The sequence below is a fragment of the Phoenix dactylifera genome, unplaced genomic scaffold (genome assembly GCF_009389715.1).
Source record: "Phoenix dactylifera cultivar Barhee BC4 unplaced genomic scaffold, palm_55x_up_171113_PBpolish2nd_filt_p 000190F, whole genome shotgun sequence".
NCBI lineage: Eukaryota > Viridiplantae > Streptophyta > Magnoliopsida > Arecales > Arecaceae > Phoenix > Phoenix dactylifera.
This window is the reverse complement of record NW_024067717.1, coordinates 132472-149802: the sequence shown is the minus strand read 5'-3', so window position 1 is coordinate 149802 and position 17331 is coordinate 132472. Positions and strand designations below refer to the sequence as shown.

At 38.3% G+C, this 17331-nt stretch overlaps 1 protein-coding gene across 1 annotated transcript; it reads right to left on the bottom strand.

Annotated features, from left to right (window-relative positions):
* Nucleotides 1–419: 419 nt before the first annotated feature.
* Nucleotides 420–15579, bottom strand: LOC103721192 (LRR receptor kinase BAK1-like). Its single transcript, XM_008811286.4, has 11 exons — nt 15088–15579; nt 13376–13508; nt 13201–13272; nt 6640–6783; nt 4351–4422; nt 4160–4231; nt 3958–4067; nt 3220–3354; nt 2803–3144; nt 1631–2025; nt 420–905 (listed from the first exon to the last, which is right to left on the bottom strand). The coding sequence occupies exons 1-11, from the start codon at nt 15164–15166 to the stop codon at nt 591–593; spliced, it is 1869 nt and encodes a 622-aa protein (XP_008809508.2). The 5' UTR covers nt 15167–15579; the 3' UTR covers nt 420–590.
* Between the last annotated feature and the right edge of the window lie 1752 nt (nt 15580–17331).

Below are 17331 nucleotides of genomic sequence, written 5' to 3'. Positions count from 1 at the left end.
GTTTCTTTACCAAACACAAAACAAAGTACCACAGCACTTTACGAATGTAGTTACCAAACAGCACACAGCTTTTTATAACAGCTCTACTTCAGACAGCTCTACTTCCGACAGCTCTACTTCTAACAGCTCTACTGCCAACAGCTCCTCCAAACAGGGCCTAAGAAATCCACAAAACAATACAGCTTCTGGCAAATGCTATACTGTGAGATCAGTTCTATAATCCATTGACTACCAATATGATCACCAGAGGCCTTCCTACGACACCGCTCGGTACTTACAGCTTATGAACAAGTTTGTTATGCGTCGCCATAAGTTAACATTCATCACCCATCGGAGTACAAAATGCTCTCAATATGGAAATTGGTGGTTTCTTGCATGGCCGGCAATTTGCCTCCTGCAAGAAGGTTGCTAATGCAGAATAGAAAAGGGAAAAGAAAGCACTTAACAATCAATAAATTGCTGAAGATGATACAATGGCCCCATAGATTCATATGCACATAGATGTATTTCACTTGGATACAGAATGAGCTTATAGAAGAAACAAGGGGGGAAGAAGCTGTAAACAATATCTTTTAAATGCACTTTGACGGTCACCTTGGACCTGACAATTCAACTGCATGAAGGTTGTCGGTAGAGTCAACAATCCATTCAGAGCCACGGGTTGGGGTCATCTCCATCTCCTGGTGTACCACCTCGACTTGCTGCCATTCCTCCCATCTCTCGGCAAGCCCATCACCTTCAAGCATTCTGACCACCTCTGACATTTTTGGCCGATCCATTGGGGAGCCCTGTGTGCAGAGCAGAGCAACCTGTATGAGTGACTCCACCTCAGATTCTACATATTCGTTCTGTAGATCAGGGTCAACCAACATTTCCAGCCTTTTCTCCTTCAGGAGTCCTTTCACCTGTGAGCAGAAGACAAGATACAAGTAAATCAAGCTGACCACCAACTGCAGTTTCATAAAGATTAAGCATGATTAATGGTTATCTTTTCCTTCTAGTTTTCCACAATATAAAACGTGAATAGTGCATCAAGTCTCAGAGATTTCTATTGCAGAGATATGGAGTCCATTCTCAGCATCTGTAGCTTCATGCCCTCCCATGAGCTCAACTTCCAGTCTTAGAATATAAGCACCATAGAACATCTGATATTTCTACAAATCTCGGATCCTCAGGACGGTCAAAATGTATGAACTTTGACATTCAGGCATTAATTTCACAACTTTTTCAGACAGAGAAAAGATGATGTATTATATACCTCAGTTAAAATGGGATTTTTTTTCCTCACAATACTCTGTTATCGACCAAGTTCCAAGATTTAGGCATTGCTTCACTAAATTTCAATTGACAATTAAATAATAAATAGGTGATTTAATCTTAACAGTGTTCACTTCAGAACCTAACAACATGCTTAAAAAGGTTTCTAAATGAACTCCCAAATCTCAAACGTCACATGCTAACCATGAAAAATTCAGTGGAAAAACTGATTGAAATCAAAATTGATAGACAACTTGTCACGGTTACCGATAATTGCTCAAAATTTTAAAACCTAATCCTTGAAGGAAACCATCCAAATAAATTCAGGAAGCATTCAAGAAGCTACTATATCATATGCAAGAACAGTGCTTACCCAGTCAAGCAACATTACGTCATCATCATTTGCGAGACGAGCAAGATCAAATGCCCTTTGTCCTGTAATGAGCTCAAGAAGCATGATTCCATACCCAAAAACATCAGTCTTTTCCGAAGATTTTCCTGTGGATAGATACTCTGGAGCAATGTGCCCAATCGTTCCACGGACCGCTGTTGTTACATGGGTATCCTTGTAGTCCATAAGTTTAGCCAAGCCAAAGTCTCCAACAACCGCCTCATACTCTTCATCCAATAAAATATTTGCAGCTTTGACATCACGATGAATAATCTTTGGATCACAATGATCATGCAAATAAGACAGTCCTCTTGCAGAACCCAGCGCAATTCTTCTTCGAGTTGGCCAAGGAAGTGGTGGTTCAGATGGAGGCCTCTCTGCAGATTACCAGTGGAAGACTTAGAACACTTTGGATGACTTAAAACACCAGAATTGCTAAAACCATCAAAATATACGACATCACCCAAAAAGGCTAGCCACAAGATATTATCTGGATTCCTTAGGCTTGTATAAGTACCCAAGATCTATTCAGTGCATAGTCGATGTGAAACTAAATACATACCCTTATGGATCCTCACATACTCCCTCTTTTAAGCCTTGGCATTCTCACCAAGCTAATGGTTCAAATCTATTCAAATCTAATCACATACACTACGATTGGCCCGTGGTCAGCTTTAATGGGCCCGTGCCGCAATGTCCTCTAGTCCACATAGGCTATGGGTTGGGTCCACTCTGATATCATTTGTCATAATCTAGGATCTTATCTAAAAAAGCTAGCCGGAAGATATTATTTGAATTTTTTGACTTTGTATAAATACACAAGATCTCCCCAACGTATAGCCGATGTGGGCTAAATATGCCTGCATGGATCCTCACACCAGCACTGAATACAAACCCTTAGATGTGTATATGTGCAAGCGTGTGCATGTCTAGATGAATGAGCAAACGTACACGTTTGTTGCTTGTGCATGCGTGTGTGGGCACAAATAAGTAGAAAATAGTTTCTCTAAAGCATTTAATAAAAGTGAAATAAGGAGAGTTCCTTAAGTGCTCATTTGCCTCCACTAGTGACTGCGAAAAGGAAACTAAGTGCAGGAAGTCCAAAAGGTATGCATGACATAAAACAGATAAACAATAGAAGGATAACAAAGTACCCCTCAAGCATGATGCAACACTTCCATTAGCCATGTAGGGATAGACAAGCAACCGCTCTGTTGGTGTCATGCAAAACCCACGTAGACGGAGCAAGTTTCGATGTACAGCCATGCTAATCATCTCAACTTCTGTCTGAAACTGAAGTTCCCCACCTGGTGTTCGCTCTTCTTTTAGTCTTTTTACTGCCACTAATGAACCATCTGTAAGTCGTCCTTTATAGACCTTTCCAAACCCTCCTCTGCCCAGAATGTTCTTATTGCTAAAACCATCAGTTGCAACTTGCAGATCTCGCAATGTAAACTTTTTAAGCTGGCCCAGATGAACTTCGGGGTCCTCCTCAGCTGTGCAAGAAAAATTTAAGAAAATCATATCATACTTTTATGTATAAATATATTAACATTCAGGATAGTACTAACCAGCTACATCAAAGAAATGTTCTTGTGGTTTACGGCGACGCCACCATGCAAATCCAATTGCCGGTGCAGCAAACAACAAAGCAGCACCTGCAGCAACCCCCCCAGCAATTGCTCCTGTGCTAGAGACACTCTTTCCTGTTGAAATAACAGAAGCAGATGTACTATGAAGTCACTTCATAATTTTCTACCATTTAGCCAGTCCAAATATCAGTAAAATGCAATATCAGAAAGGAGTGTAATGCATGTAACTTAAGGAGGCTTCCTACGATGAATTAGGTCAAAATTAAAGGGAATAAACATGAGGATCAGATAGCTCATTTTGAACATCCCATATGCCCATTGTAATAATCAAAACTAATAAAGGGAATAAACATGAGGGTCGAATAGCTCATTTTGAACACCCCATATGCCCATTGTAAGAATCAAAACTAAAAGACTACCATTTCAAACTAAAACCAAATGTAAATGCCTAACACTTTCGCAAATGGCCAATGGCAGAGATGAATTAACTCTTGCTTTGTGCGACTCCCACCAAGATCTGATTATAAATGAAATTATTTTGTAGGCCAATTTCTGCTGAACAGAGCATTTAGGATTACAATAATGTGGATTATTGTCTTATGTAGCATGATCATTAAAAACAAAAGTAAAGTTGCACAGCAGAAAAAAAAAGAGTTAACCAGATCTTTCTTGCAAGAATTTCACATCATAAACAGAATAATCATACTACAGTTAAACCTGGTGATGAGACTGGTGTTGGATTGTATGGAGGCGGTGGAGAAAATGGAGGAGAACCCGGACAAGGTGTTGTGGTAGCCGGGCCACATAATTGAGGGTTGTTAGCAAAACTGCAAGATTAAGTCTCCATGGTCAGTGTTCGAGTAATCCTACTCAAGCCACAGAAAGCCCAATTAGTTGAGAAGATTTATCTGTGAAAAACCTGATGGGGGTGAACAGTGAAAAAGAGCCATTTGATGGAACAAGTCCTCTGAGTTTGTTGTTCGACAGATCCCTATATGTTTATCATAAAACATTATTCATTCTAGTTCATGTAGTTAAAAAAGAACACTTCTGCAAAAGAAAAAATAATGGGATAGACTATTGAATGATATAAAGGACAGAGTGACTTACAGAACTTGGAGAGCACCGATGGTAGTTAATGATAGAGGGATAACACCCGACAGACTATTGTTGTTAAGCCGGCTATCCTTCCAAAAAAATTCAAGAATCAAGAAATTATAAATATGGATGTTCAACACATATATACAAAGAACAACGAATAAATAATTGATTTGCAACACCATGACTAATTATCATTTTATCGTTAATTTTATGCTTTTTCCTATTTTTGATTCAAGTCCTTTGCAGAAAAGGAAATATGAAATTGAATAAAGAAAATACTTTTATGCTACATAGAGAAAATAATATAAATTTATTTATAATTATAAACATAACAGTTATGTTTATAATTATCCTATTTTCCCCCTTGTGAAAGATGCTCTTGCTAATTATCCATACAAAGAGCATTCTTCTATTAACACAACCTTTTCAAATCCTTTGATACAACTTTAGTCAAAGCTGTTTCTCAAAAGAAACTTTAGTCATATCTAGCTTTGACTTTTCCTCCATTTTCAACTTATTTGCTTGTCCACGTTGTTGGTAACTCCTATGCTACCTTAACTGTCTGTCTGGATGTATTAGAAAAAACTAATATTATGCAACCGTTTCTGATTTCTGAAACTACAAGTCGTTATTTTAAATAATTTGGTGTTTGAAGTAAGCTAAGAGTTTACAAAATCTCCAAATCATGGGCCTAGAAATTTCTAAATTTAAGTAAAATGCTCTAAGGTCATGATTTTTTCCTCACTTTCATCTTTTAACTTTATTTTTAAACTTTCTCCTTTTAACACCAAAATACCTACTATAAAATATCAAACTATTAGAATCTAAAATAGAGATAAGAAATAAGACAGTAACATGACACTGAAATTCCCACAGCATACCATACTGTCTCAGAGACCTCTTCTTCTTGGTTTAGAAATGCATCAGCTGCAACATTCTCGTCTCTGCGAGGCTCTCAAAAACACCCTCTTTATTGCCCTAGACCTTTTATCGTGAAACATAGATCACCCTATTGTGGCACTGTAAACATCTTCCCTCATGCCAATGAAGGCATGTGTCAATCACATATCACCCCAAAGGCAGCCCAACCCCAATACCAACCACCACCACCATCACCCCCAAACCCAAACCACAACCCCCAACCCACCCCCAACAAAAGAAAAAAAAAATCATTTGATATGTCTCAAGTATCTTTCCCTTTGGTAAAATTAATCTGAAATTGAAAAGATGACTGCCTTAGGGTATCTTCTAGCATGATTTTTGACTATTCTAATTTCACTAAATTCAATAAAATTGCATTTTATCAACTTTCTTTAGCTGTATCAATTTTAACCCCTCGTCATAAAGCTTTCCCCATAATTTTGGATTTGATATTAAACCTATAATCATCTGATAAAATATTGGCAACACTATGTTATTGACAAATATGACATAACCGTACTCCTATTTACTTTTAAGAAGTAGTTCATTTATCGGATATTTATAGAGATAAGGCCCATAAAGGCTTCGGGCAAACCATTTAGGAAGACCAACATGTGATAAACCTCATTTGATTAACACTTTGCTGCTGCGATTTGAGGCATGTCCTTGATGATCACAACAAAAATGTGCAAAGAATAGCACATGACAATACATCTATTTTCATCAAACGATCAACTAGCAATCAAGTTTTGCATTTATGAGAATGTCACCAGATGCCAGCACCAACTCCCCCGTCCCCATCCGCACCGAGAAAAAAAAACACCCCAATGCCCAGGGAAGGAAAAATAAATCACCATTAACAAGCCTTCTACAGAACATAAAGGTGGAATTCATCAAATGTTATGGTGCCCAGAAGAACAAAGAAAAAAAAGATTTGGAATTCATACACATCCCAGCATAAGGACCAATTGTTATGGTGCATTAATCATGGCCAATAATTTGCAAAAGTGGTAAAGCTCATTTAAATGAAGTTTTCCGAATCAATAGTAGAATACCTTGTAGGTAATCCAACAAAAACTAAGCTCAAACAAGCAGATGGCAATGCACTTTATCATCAAGATCAATTTGGTATAGCAAGTTGTTTGTCTTCTAAATATCATGATCTAAAAAGAACATCTGCAGTAATTAAAGGGTAACATTGACCCAGACTAGGCAGTTGATGCTCATAAATAGTTCTCTATTACAAATCCTAAAAAAAAAAGATGATCAAATGATATGGCAGTAATTAAGCATTTAAAGCCGACACTATATGATAAAAAAAAAAAGAAATAAACTACAATGATTGTAGAACAGAAACATAAAGGATGAAATTCTTACAGGAAACGGAGTTTTGAAAGATTTCCCAGTGAGTCAGGTATTTCCCCAGTGAAACTGTTTAAGTACAGATCCAAGCTCACCAGGTTTGTCAGATTTCCCAGGTCACTAGGAATTGTTCCACTAATTTTATTGCTATAAAGTTCCCTGTCATGAAAAATATTGTGAGCTCAACTACTTATATTGAAAATAATAAGATGAGGAAAATTTCAAGAGACTGTGATCTTTATGTTCTAACATAAATATTGACCAAAAAAATCTAGAAAATTTATAGTTGAAATGAGAAGAGAAATTCATGTCAAGAAATAGATGCCTTACAATAAAAAATACAAATCTTATGATAAATACAGGAGACCAACGTTGGAGAACAGCAAGAGAGATATATACATTTTAAAAAGCTTTCACATTTTGTGCTGAAGTCCTAAACTCATCAGGAGCACACAGGTGTGGACAACATAGGACTATTGGCATGCCTATTGAAGCTATTATAGATTGGCAACATGCATGGCAATGCATCTCTAGTTCCTGAAAATTCAATAATTTTTAAAAATGTAAATTTATCATGTAGTGCACACAAGAAACTTGCCTCAAGCAACATGCCTACACAGATTTATGATTCCCGCCCGCTTTTTGATTCTGCCATATCATCATAATGAAAAGTTCATTGCTATATCATGTCAGTGTACTTTCTAAACATGTATTTAGCTTAGAAGTAAGAATTGCTTATCATGGTGTTGATCCCATTCCCAAATTGCAATCTCACTTGTTCTACCACTCTCTTCCCTGGTGCCACTTTGAGCTGGAGCAGTATTATGTTTATCTTTCACTATGTAGATCTCATGCCTGCTCCCAGATTTTAACATATTAGTTCCAAGAATGGATTCAAGCTACAACCAACTTTGTCAAGTGGGTCAAAGTTTGGTTAGTAGATCAGGTAAGGAGTTCAGGATATATACATATGTGTGTGTGTGTCTATATGTGTCTAGGTGTGGTTTTAGAAAAACTAAGGAGGCTTAGTGGGGTTACCTTGTTATTGATATGATTGGATGTCATAGAATTGTTTAAAGAATTGTTTTTATGGTCTAATATGTACATGAAATGATGCAAAATTTGTGAGAACCATGAAATTCAGTACTATTTTTTGTTCCATGAAAAGTGTAATTGGATTCTTTGGTTTTCCTTTTGATTTTTCCCAGCCTTTCCTTCTTCCTCTACTAACTTTTCAAAGAGTCAACTGAAATCATTCATGCTCTACTGTTGGAACTCTCCAATAGTTAGTAAAGCAATTGATCCTCCTACAACTTATGATGCCAACCTGCACCAATAACAAATAAGACAATGTATATCTAATCTCTTGTTTAAGCATAGAGTTGCAAAAGGACTCAACATGTTGATTTAGTGGACGAATTAGGAATACATGATCAAAACATCATAAACCTTCATAGCAAAATATAACGGAGTGGCTTGCATCATTACAAGATATAACACAGCCAGTTTTCACCAAAGGTTAAGGATACAGCCCAAAATTGCATTTTATGGTCAAGTCAATTGACACACGCACATCACGAAAAGTAAGTTGATATGATCCAAGGTAAAGTAAATATGCAATATGTATGCATACATATACACATATAAACATTTTATGTGGTTGTTTCTGCACTTCCAAGCACTCTAGGGGCGTGGCTAGTGTTGCTTCTGCTTTATAAGAAGAGCAAAAGATGGAAGCTAGGTTATCTAGCTTCTCCTAAAAAGTGGTTTTTTAACTTTTCTTCTTGTACAAGCACTTCTCATATAATGTTATCAAACACTTATTTTGTTGAGAAGTGCTTAGTTGCTTTAAAAGCTGTAAAAGCACTAGTCTGATGTTGATGTGTCTTCTTCATCAATCCAATCCGTGTTTGAACATTGTGCTGTTCCTATTGAAAGGACAGCTCTCTACAAGATTGGAGCTAGCTACTAGTCCCGCTACTACAGCTCTACTGAACTCTCAAAATAAGCCCCTGCGCGTATGCTTATAACGGGAAAAGCAGATAAGCAATACCAAAGATGTCCTAGGACCAGAAGAAAACAGCACATAATTTTCAACACATTTTCTGATAACTCAATATACATTGCTTTATGCTTGTAAATTAAATAGGATTGGGTCCTAAAAACTTCTTTTCCATAGATACCGGGAATTCTGTTATAATACCACTTAACATTGTGCCAAATATTGTAACAGGACAACACCAGGAATTAGGCCAATTTGCTTTATGTTAGAAAGAGCAAGGACTGCTAATTAAATTTCCATAATAAATATCTTGATTAGCATGCAAACAAATTATTTTATGAGAGGGTAATATAAAAATTAGTTATATATTATTTTATGAGATTCCCTATAGGCAGAATCGCGTGAACCTCTATGGGGAATAATAATTTTTCTTCTCTATCTTTTGCTTGATATTTCAAAGGCCAGTAAATGATGGATATCTTACCATTCTATAGTCTCACGTGCTTGCATACAATGGTTTCCAGTTATGCATGTAAAACTAATTAACTAGAATTACGATAATAGGAACAAGCATAGTTACAGAATCCAACTTCTCCTAGAAATATAAATTAATTGCATGAAATAACTGTAGAAATAAATGCGTCAAAAAATCAAGATGATCTTAGTTTGGCCCAAGGTCTGTCGAACCAGTACCAGAATCCATACCGGTCGGCGGCAGATACGGGTCAGTACCAGTTTGGTACTGTACCGTGTATCGGTAAAGGTAGGGCGTGCCAGGTCCGCACCGGCACACCCATTTTTTTTTAGAGTTTTCAAAAAATTTTAATTGGTAATCACTCTTTTTGATCTTTTTCAATAATTTTAAGTCTAATTTGATTTTTTTTGATATTTTTTTTATGTTTTTTGATGTTTCTATGATTCCGATTTAACCTAAATGATGCATCTTACTGTTTGAAAATGATACAAATCATAAAATGATTAGTGAGATGTTGTATGCTCTAAGGAACAACACAAAAGATCCTCAAATCAAGTAGTAACGTAAAAATTATAAAATAATATAATCAATTAAATAAATTTAAAGTACAACATACATACCAATATCTAAAATCAGATCGAGTGGCGATGCCTCTCGTTGATATGCGGATCATCAGCGTTGACATACCAAAACTATATTTTTAATTTTAAAAAATTATATATAATCCAAAAAATAAAAATTTTTATGTTATCGTGTAGATCGTCCATAGATCTACAACTTATAATAAAATCAAATCCAAATCAAAAAATTTGATAGGACCTCCCCTTATTTTGCAATTTTCGAGCTATTTTTTCACTCCAAACAAAATGAGGAAATGAGATAGGAAAGAGGAAGCACACCTTATTTAGGCTTGGATCTTCCTTCTGAACTGCTGAATCGGTGTGATTTTTGAATTGTTGAGAAGGGAGAGCGGTGGAAACCTCTCCGCCGCTTTCAATTGTTGTTGGAAAGGCCTTTCTGAACCTTCCCGACAACAAATAATTCCTCAGACAAGTCAAAAGAGAATCCGATTTAGAACCGGGTCAACTCGGTGTGAATCGTCCCAATAACAAATAATGTCTCAGACAAGTCAAAAGAGGAGACCCGGTTTAGAACCAGGTCGACTCGGTGTGAACCGGCCAGTTCGCACCGAGTTTGAACGGAACCGGCCGATTCCGGTAGGTTCGAACCCTTTCCAGCCAGTTCGGTGTCGGTTCCGGCCGGTTTGAGGCCGGAACCGAAAAAAATAGTGAACCGACCCGGTTTCGCACTGGGTCGGCTCGATGTGGCAGACATGTTTAGCCCATTAAACTCGTAAATATGTTATCAAGAGTTCGAGATTCCATAAAGAAACATTTGTTTTGTTTTTATTGGTCTCCCGAAACATAGTTGACAAGCAATTCAATCCAAGAGTAAGTATTTTTCCTTTAATTCCTCCACATGATATTCCTGAGGGTTATCATGTTGATGCAAATATGTGGAAATGCGCTCTTGGAATGTGGTTTTCATTTCCTTAACAACTTGTAAATCCTCATATACTGCTCTTGAACCCGCAGGTCTTGAGTCTTAGTGAGAAAAGTTCTCCTTACTGGAGGAGGTCCTCTTCCCCAAGTTACAAGAGCTTTTGGGATGTCAAGTTTCAGGTTGCCCTGATCTAATGAGTGCTAGGTTTTCCATAAAGAAACATTTGCCTTGTTTTTATTAGTCTCCCGAAACATAGTTGACAAGCAATCCAATCCAAGAGTAAGTATTTTTCCTTTAATTCCTCCACATGATATTCCTGAGGGTTATCATGAGGAAAATCCGTCGACTTTAGAAATCGTGAGGGTTCGACGTCCCTCTATCCCCAACAAATAGTCAAAATGAGAATGACGTCATTGCATACTTTAAAGACATAGTCAAAAAAAGTTAAAAAAAGTTCATTTTACTTCCTAACTATTTATCTTTTTTTTTTCATCAGTGGTTCAAACAAAATTCACTATCTTTCTTTCTCATTCACTCTACTCTTTCACAAATGGATCCGAAGAGAAATCTTTGGATCTTATCCCAATTTGGATAGATACGATACCTGTACAAAAATCAATGAATTTCTTTCCCTGATAGTTCTATTCCAGTTCCCAACCAGCTTTTTGGAGTGTTAAGGGTTGCACAAACTGGGTGTGACAATATCCACTCAGAAAAGTGTCGACTTCTAAGAGGGGTTGTCTCGAGTTCGCCAAGCGTTTCATGGTCCATGGTGAATTCCATAACCTTAGCCTCGGCTCGGCTAAGTGACTCTTGGCTAGTGCTCTCGGGGAAGGGAAAGAGTGGTTCCGTGGATCTTCGGCTACTCCGGGAAGCAATAGATAGCTGTGAATGATGGATCAATAGGGACCTTATTGGGAGTGTAGCGTTAAGCATTAGGTGAAACGAGTAGTTCACCGGAACCAGAACCCGAGTCCACGACCTACGGAGAAGTTTTTGGCCTAAATTGACATAGACCTCTCTTTCCGAAAACTATCAAGGTACCGGCAACTATATTCTTGATTGAGAATGAGCAGCGACTTAACCATAAGAACAGAATCAAAGAGAATCTATAGATTGAGGAGATTTTGAAAAAAGGGAGGGGTACCCCCACAAAAAAACCCTCAATTTATTAATCAAAAACGAGCTTTAAGATAGGTTAAAGCTTGTTAGTGGATGATTTATCGTTGGAGTGATGAAATCGCGTTATAGCGCGATTTCGTCTAACAAGTTAAACCTTAAAAATGACACGTAGTGTCATTATAGTGTGCATGTGTGCGCGAATAAGTAAATCCCCCCGAGGGGGCAGGGGGGTAACGTCCAATTCCACTTGGTGGAAGAAATCGCTGAAAGGAAAGCTTTAAAGGAAGGAAGCTTGATAGGACACAAAGTGATTAATAGGGTGAGAAGTACAATATCTCTTTTCTTTCCTCAAGGCAATAGGTAAATACAACCCGTGCTCTTCTCACCGAGATGAAGGTACCTAATACTGGTAAGAAAGAAGCTGTCTTAACTGCATGTTATTTGATTAATCGTATGCCCGTTCTAAGTGGTAAATCTCCTATTTAAGTGTTGAAACCTGACTCACCCCTGTCTTTCCTATTTCTCCTCGTGTTTTTGGTTGTGTTTGCTTTGTTCATGACTTGAGTCCTCTCAGAAACAAACTTGATTATAAGTCTTTCAAATGTGTCTTTGTTGGATATTCTAGCGGGCCACCCCAATTGAGTGGAGCACCTCGATGATAAAGTGAAGGAGGGGGAATCTTCTATTTAGAGACATGGCACCCATTGTTTCAACACAAGGCAATTTTCTTCATTAATAAAAGAGGCTGCAGGTGAAAAAAAAAGGCGATATATGGTCTCAAGCAGTCTCCTCGGGCTTGGTTCGAGATATGAAGTTTGGTTATGACGAAGATAGATGGGTTTCCAGAGAAGCAATGCTGATCATTCCGTGTATTACAATAAAAGCACATAAAAAACATATCAATATATCACCATAATATGGTAGTGACTTAAAAATGCAATAAACATCTCTTGGGCCCGTTTTACATAACACACATGTTGAATATTGCTTGGATCAGTGGTCCAAATGGACCACAGAGATTAGCTAGTGCTATTTGATGAAATAAGAGATGGATACTCAAACCATGCTATTAATTTGAGCAATGCCTTCTAGATGAAACAAGATGGTAAATGCCCTGGCAAGATGTCAGGCAGAAGGAAAACAACATTGTTGACTCTTGACAATTGGAACTAGATTTGCAGCTCCACCTCTTCTTCGCATTCTTTTCACCATTCAATAATATTGTCCGTATAAAAATAAAGAAAAAAGAAGCTGCATGCCTAAGATTGCCTTATAGACATTGGTGTATTATTTTGCAGAATATATGGTCCAGGGTTAACTTGAATTATGCAAGAATGCAAATGCAATCTAACTAAACTGCTTCATGTGTTATTCAACAACCAATGCTTCATGTTTTATTCAACAATCAACGCTTCATGCATTATTCAACAATCAATGAACCACAGGAGATTCCCCACTAGAATCGAGAACTTACAAGTATTGCAGGTTTTTCAGCTGACCAAGCTGGGGGACCAACGTACCAGATAACGCTGCATTTCCAAGATCACTGGGGTAAAAACAAAGAAAGCAATAATTACAATAAGCATTGAACAAATAAAAAGACTGTCACATATGTTATATGATGTGCAGATAGAGATGCATTCACTTACACTCTAATAACACTATTGTCATTGTTACATGTAACATGGAACCATGTGCATGGATTGACCAGAGTTGGATCCCAACTTTGCAGCACATTATTCGGATCATTGAGGTTGGCCCGTAAACTATGCAAAGCATCGCCTGTTGAGGGAAAAGAAAAGCAATATTCATCAGAAGCTAATTAAAAAGTGTTACGAATTATAAGAAAAATATATGCATGAAAAAGTAGACCAAAAACAGGTTAAGTAGTAAAAAAATTGAATTCACCTTTTTTAAGTAGACAATGTACTGCTGGAATAAAAAAATGTAATAATAATAAAAAAAATTGCATCTGAAGATTGACTGGACAAAAGGATATAATGAAATTATAATTCATAACTATAACTAGTACCAAGCCTTGTCTCAACTATATGGAGTCAGCTTAGTGAAAACTTCTTAGATATCACTTCCTTAAGGACTACATATTGCATCACCGCAGGATTTTTCATCTCTATATCTCCATTATGTAATTTTTGGTCTTCCCATTTCTTTTCTGACCTTTACACAAATATGAGCACCAGTCTTTACCAATGCATAATGAAATCTTCCTCATACTTCCTATCACTCTGTTTTAAATAGACGCAACTCCTAGATCACTAATATGCAACCTCTAATAGACCCATTCTTCCCCCTACCTGTCCTACTTTTACAACAGACCCACTTTAGTGTTTTCATGTACACCAGGCTGATCTTGCTTGACTAGATTCTTACTGTGCAAAATTCTGGACCATACATAATTTCATGCCTTCTTATTATTTCATATAAAATTTTCTTTAAGTCACTAAAGGGACGAATCAATCACATAACACCCCAAAGAAAAGTGCAACTTTGAGGTCATTACTTCATACCTAGCCTTTCTCAGCAGCTACTCTAACTTCATATGGTCTCCAACACCCACCAAATTCCTGAAAGCTTCAAATTGGGGAAGTTTCACATAAAGTTATGTGATCACTATCTGGTCTAACAAATAGCATTTTTATCAATAAAAACCATTTAAAGAGATCTAGGAACGGAATTATACAATCAAATATATGTCATATGTTAACATATTTCACCTCATGATCTGAGGGGGGAAAAAAGGCAAATCCTGCAGGACAAAAGCACACGTAGCACAAAATTACAATATCCAGTGAAAGAATTATCATTGCCATGACTCGCTTTGCAAGGAAGGAAAGGGGAATAAAATTCCCCTTGCTGAAGCTCAAAAACCTATAAAATCAAATCCTTTTCGAAGTCTAATAGCACAACTTCCCTAACAAAGTCAATTACTAGCCTTTACAGTCCACCAGGGTCTTAAGTTCTAATAGCGAACAACACGGTCAAAGCACTTAGCTTTCAGTGTCCTAGCTTACCAATTTTATGCCTAAGAAAAATTAGGATACTGAAACAATAAGAAAAAAGAAAACATAGAACTATCTAAACTATCAGCTTAGAAATTCATGGTGAAACCAAAGCACCTCTAGCTAAATGGATCAAATACCACCTTTCTCACAAAATCCACTCAGCCCAAAATCTCTCAAGCAAAAACAGATGTAGATATAGATATCTAACTGCTAGCATAATTTAAACTACGACAAGTTTCCAGATCCTTTTCCACTCATCGTTTCGACCAATCAAAGGATTAAAGGCAACGATCACAGCAGGGGGACAGCATCAGAAGATCAAAAGGCCAAGACTGTACCTTCCGTGTTGGCAAGCACCCTACCGAAGGGGTGGAACACCAGGACCAGCCATAGAAACCACGGCACAATCAAGTCCATTTCCACGGCCACCAACCTTCCTCCCCAAACTCACCACTAATCCACCAGATCCATCGAAATCCCACCACCCCCTCTTCCTTCCACCAACCCCACCGCCTTCCGACCCTTAGCAGACCCCACTATCCCCCACCATTTCCGCCCAGAAGACCTCCGGTCCGATCCGAATCGAAGCTCGAATCTATCAATGCCCAACTGATTAGAGATTCGAAAGCGATCCGAAGAAGATTCGAGCCCCTCACCCTTTATTCCCCTTCCTCTCTCTCTCTCTCTCTCTTCCCCCTTTCTTCCCCTTCTTTCTTCTCTTTAAACTATCACGAATCTCTCTCTCTCTCTCGCTCGCTCGCTCGCTCGCTCTCCTCTTTGAGAAAAATCGCGGATATCTTTTTGTTGTCTTTCTGATCGGCTTGAGCGGGGGTTTAGAGGGGTAGGGGCCTGGCATGCGGAGGCCGGAGGGGGAGCGCCACTGCTGTCTCCTCTCGTACATGAAACATGCTTTACAGGTGACGTGGTAAGCTTCTATAAGTTGAAATGTGGGACCCATCTAGTATCAATCGGTGGAGACGTGCCACGTTACCAATAAGAGCTGTTCGCCTGTCATACAGGCGAGCTGCGGAAAGCCCGTGCAGGTGCTTGCAGCTGCCCGGGAGGACCTGCCCGCTGCCCGCTGCCCGCTGCCCGGTACTAGTGAAAACGTCTCCGTTCAGCTGGAGCGGCTACGCCTGTCTCCTCTTAAACAGGATACAGCTAAATAAACCTGTAGTTGCTGAAATGTAGCGCGCGTCCGCCCACGGAAGCAAGTAGGAGTGTGCCACGTATGGGCGAAATAGCTGTGTGGTGCATGGGAGGAGGGGGGAGAAGATCTAGTGGAACAAGGAGCCACGAGGGAAAGGGATGGAACCGGGAAGTGCCTACGGTCAAGGACACCGCGTGGCCCACCATGACACGTCGGATAGGGTCGAGGCCACGTGCCGCCATTTTTCTCTCTTTTCCAGTAGGAAGGGGCATTAGACTATTAGTATTATTTAATATTTAATAGAGCAGGGGAAGAGCATCGCGTCCGAGATGTAACGGTATGGGTACGAATCGCAACGCATTAAAATTAACTAGTGAAAATATCAAGGTACACCCACTAATTGGACACCTAAACTTGCACCCTCCTGCTACCAGCGATAACCCTAACGCTCAAAACACCATTTGATGATCTGATCTCATATAATTCAGATAGAATCAAGCTACATGGAGTCTCAATGGCTATGCACACATGACACACATGAAAGAAAATTTTACGCCTCTTGATGCATTTATATATCCATCCTTGCATTAGACGGCAAAGAAATATGAAACCATCCTCTCGTTACAAGTCATGCAACTCTAAGTTTTGGTGTTGCAAAAAATAGAATTACTCGATGAAATATTTCTATTGCTCCTTATTCTATTAATCTAATCGAATACGACAACCTGTGATTAGTGAAACATATGAGATAAATGGTTGTTAAGTGAAATCCAGGCATGGTTTAACTAGTCCATTAGCACCACGTAAAATGTAAAATTGAGTGTGCTCGTCCTAATAAGAGTGCAACAGTTGATGTTGTTGGAGGTTTATCTCCATAATAATTTAATAAAAATTTGAGACATAGAGAGAGAGAGAGAGAGAGTTGTGTTGAATGACTAATAATTGCATTCATGTATTTTACGAATTGTACGTTTTACAGAAATTTTGTTAGTATTACATGACTAATAGTTGCTCAGGTGCACTGGATGAAGATCAACGCAATACATGAGATATACTGAGATATGTATGTTACAAATTGCACCTTCTGCATATATTTTGTTATAGACTGTTTGCGCCATGGGACTTAACCCAATAGCCGTTACACAGGTTATTTTTAAACTCATAAGCACATCGTTATTTCACGCCCTCCAACTTGACCCAAAGTCTACCAAGAAAATGATAGTTTGCTTGCAAAGTACTCCAAAAGCACGCAAATCACGTCATCCGACGACCTTGTCTAGTCAACTCAAAAGCCCATCTACCACAATTTAGTATTCAGAAGATCGTCTAAAATTCGTTAGATAACGTTTTGTATGGAGTAAAAAAACTCTATTTCTGCTTGGAAATCCGGAAGACTTTGTCCCTTTGTCCTGGAGTCCGGTGGCTCCGCACC

Bases quoted from the DNA above. Each gene is read 5' to 3' on its own strand.
- LOC103721192 (XM_008811286.4), bottom strand. From the start codon at position 15,166: ATGGACTTGATTGTGCCGTGGTTTCTATGGCTGGTCCTGGTGTTCCAC. The intron at 4,068-4,159 runs GTTTTTCACAGA...TTAATCTTGCAG, and splicing joins TCACTGTTCACCCCCATCAG to TTTTGCTAACAACCCTCAAT. The intron at 3,145-3,219 runs GTTAGTACTATC...TTTCTTGCACAG, and splicing joins ACATTTCTTTGATGTAGCTG to CTGAGGAGGACCCCGAAGTT.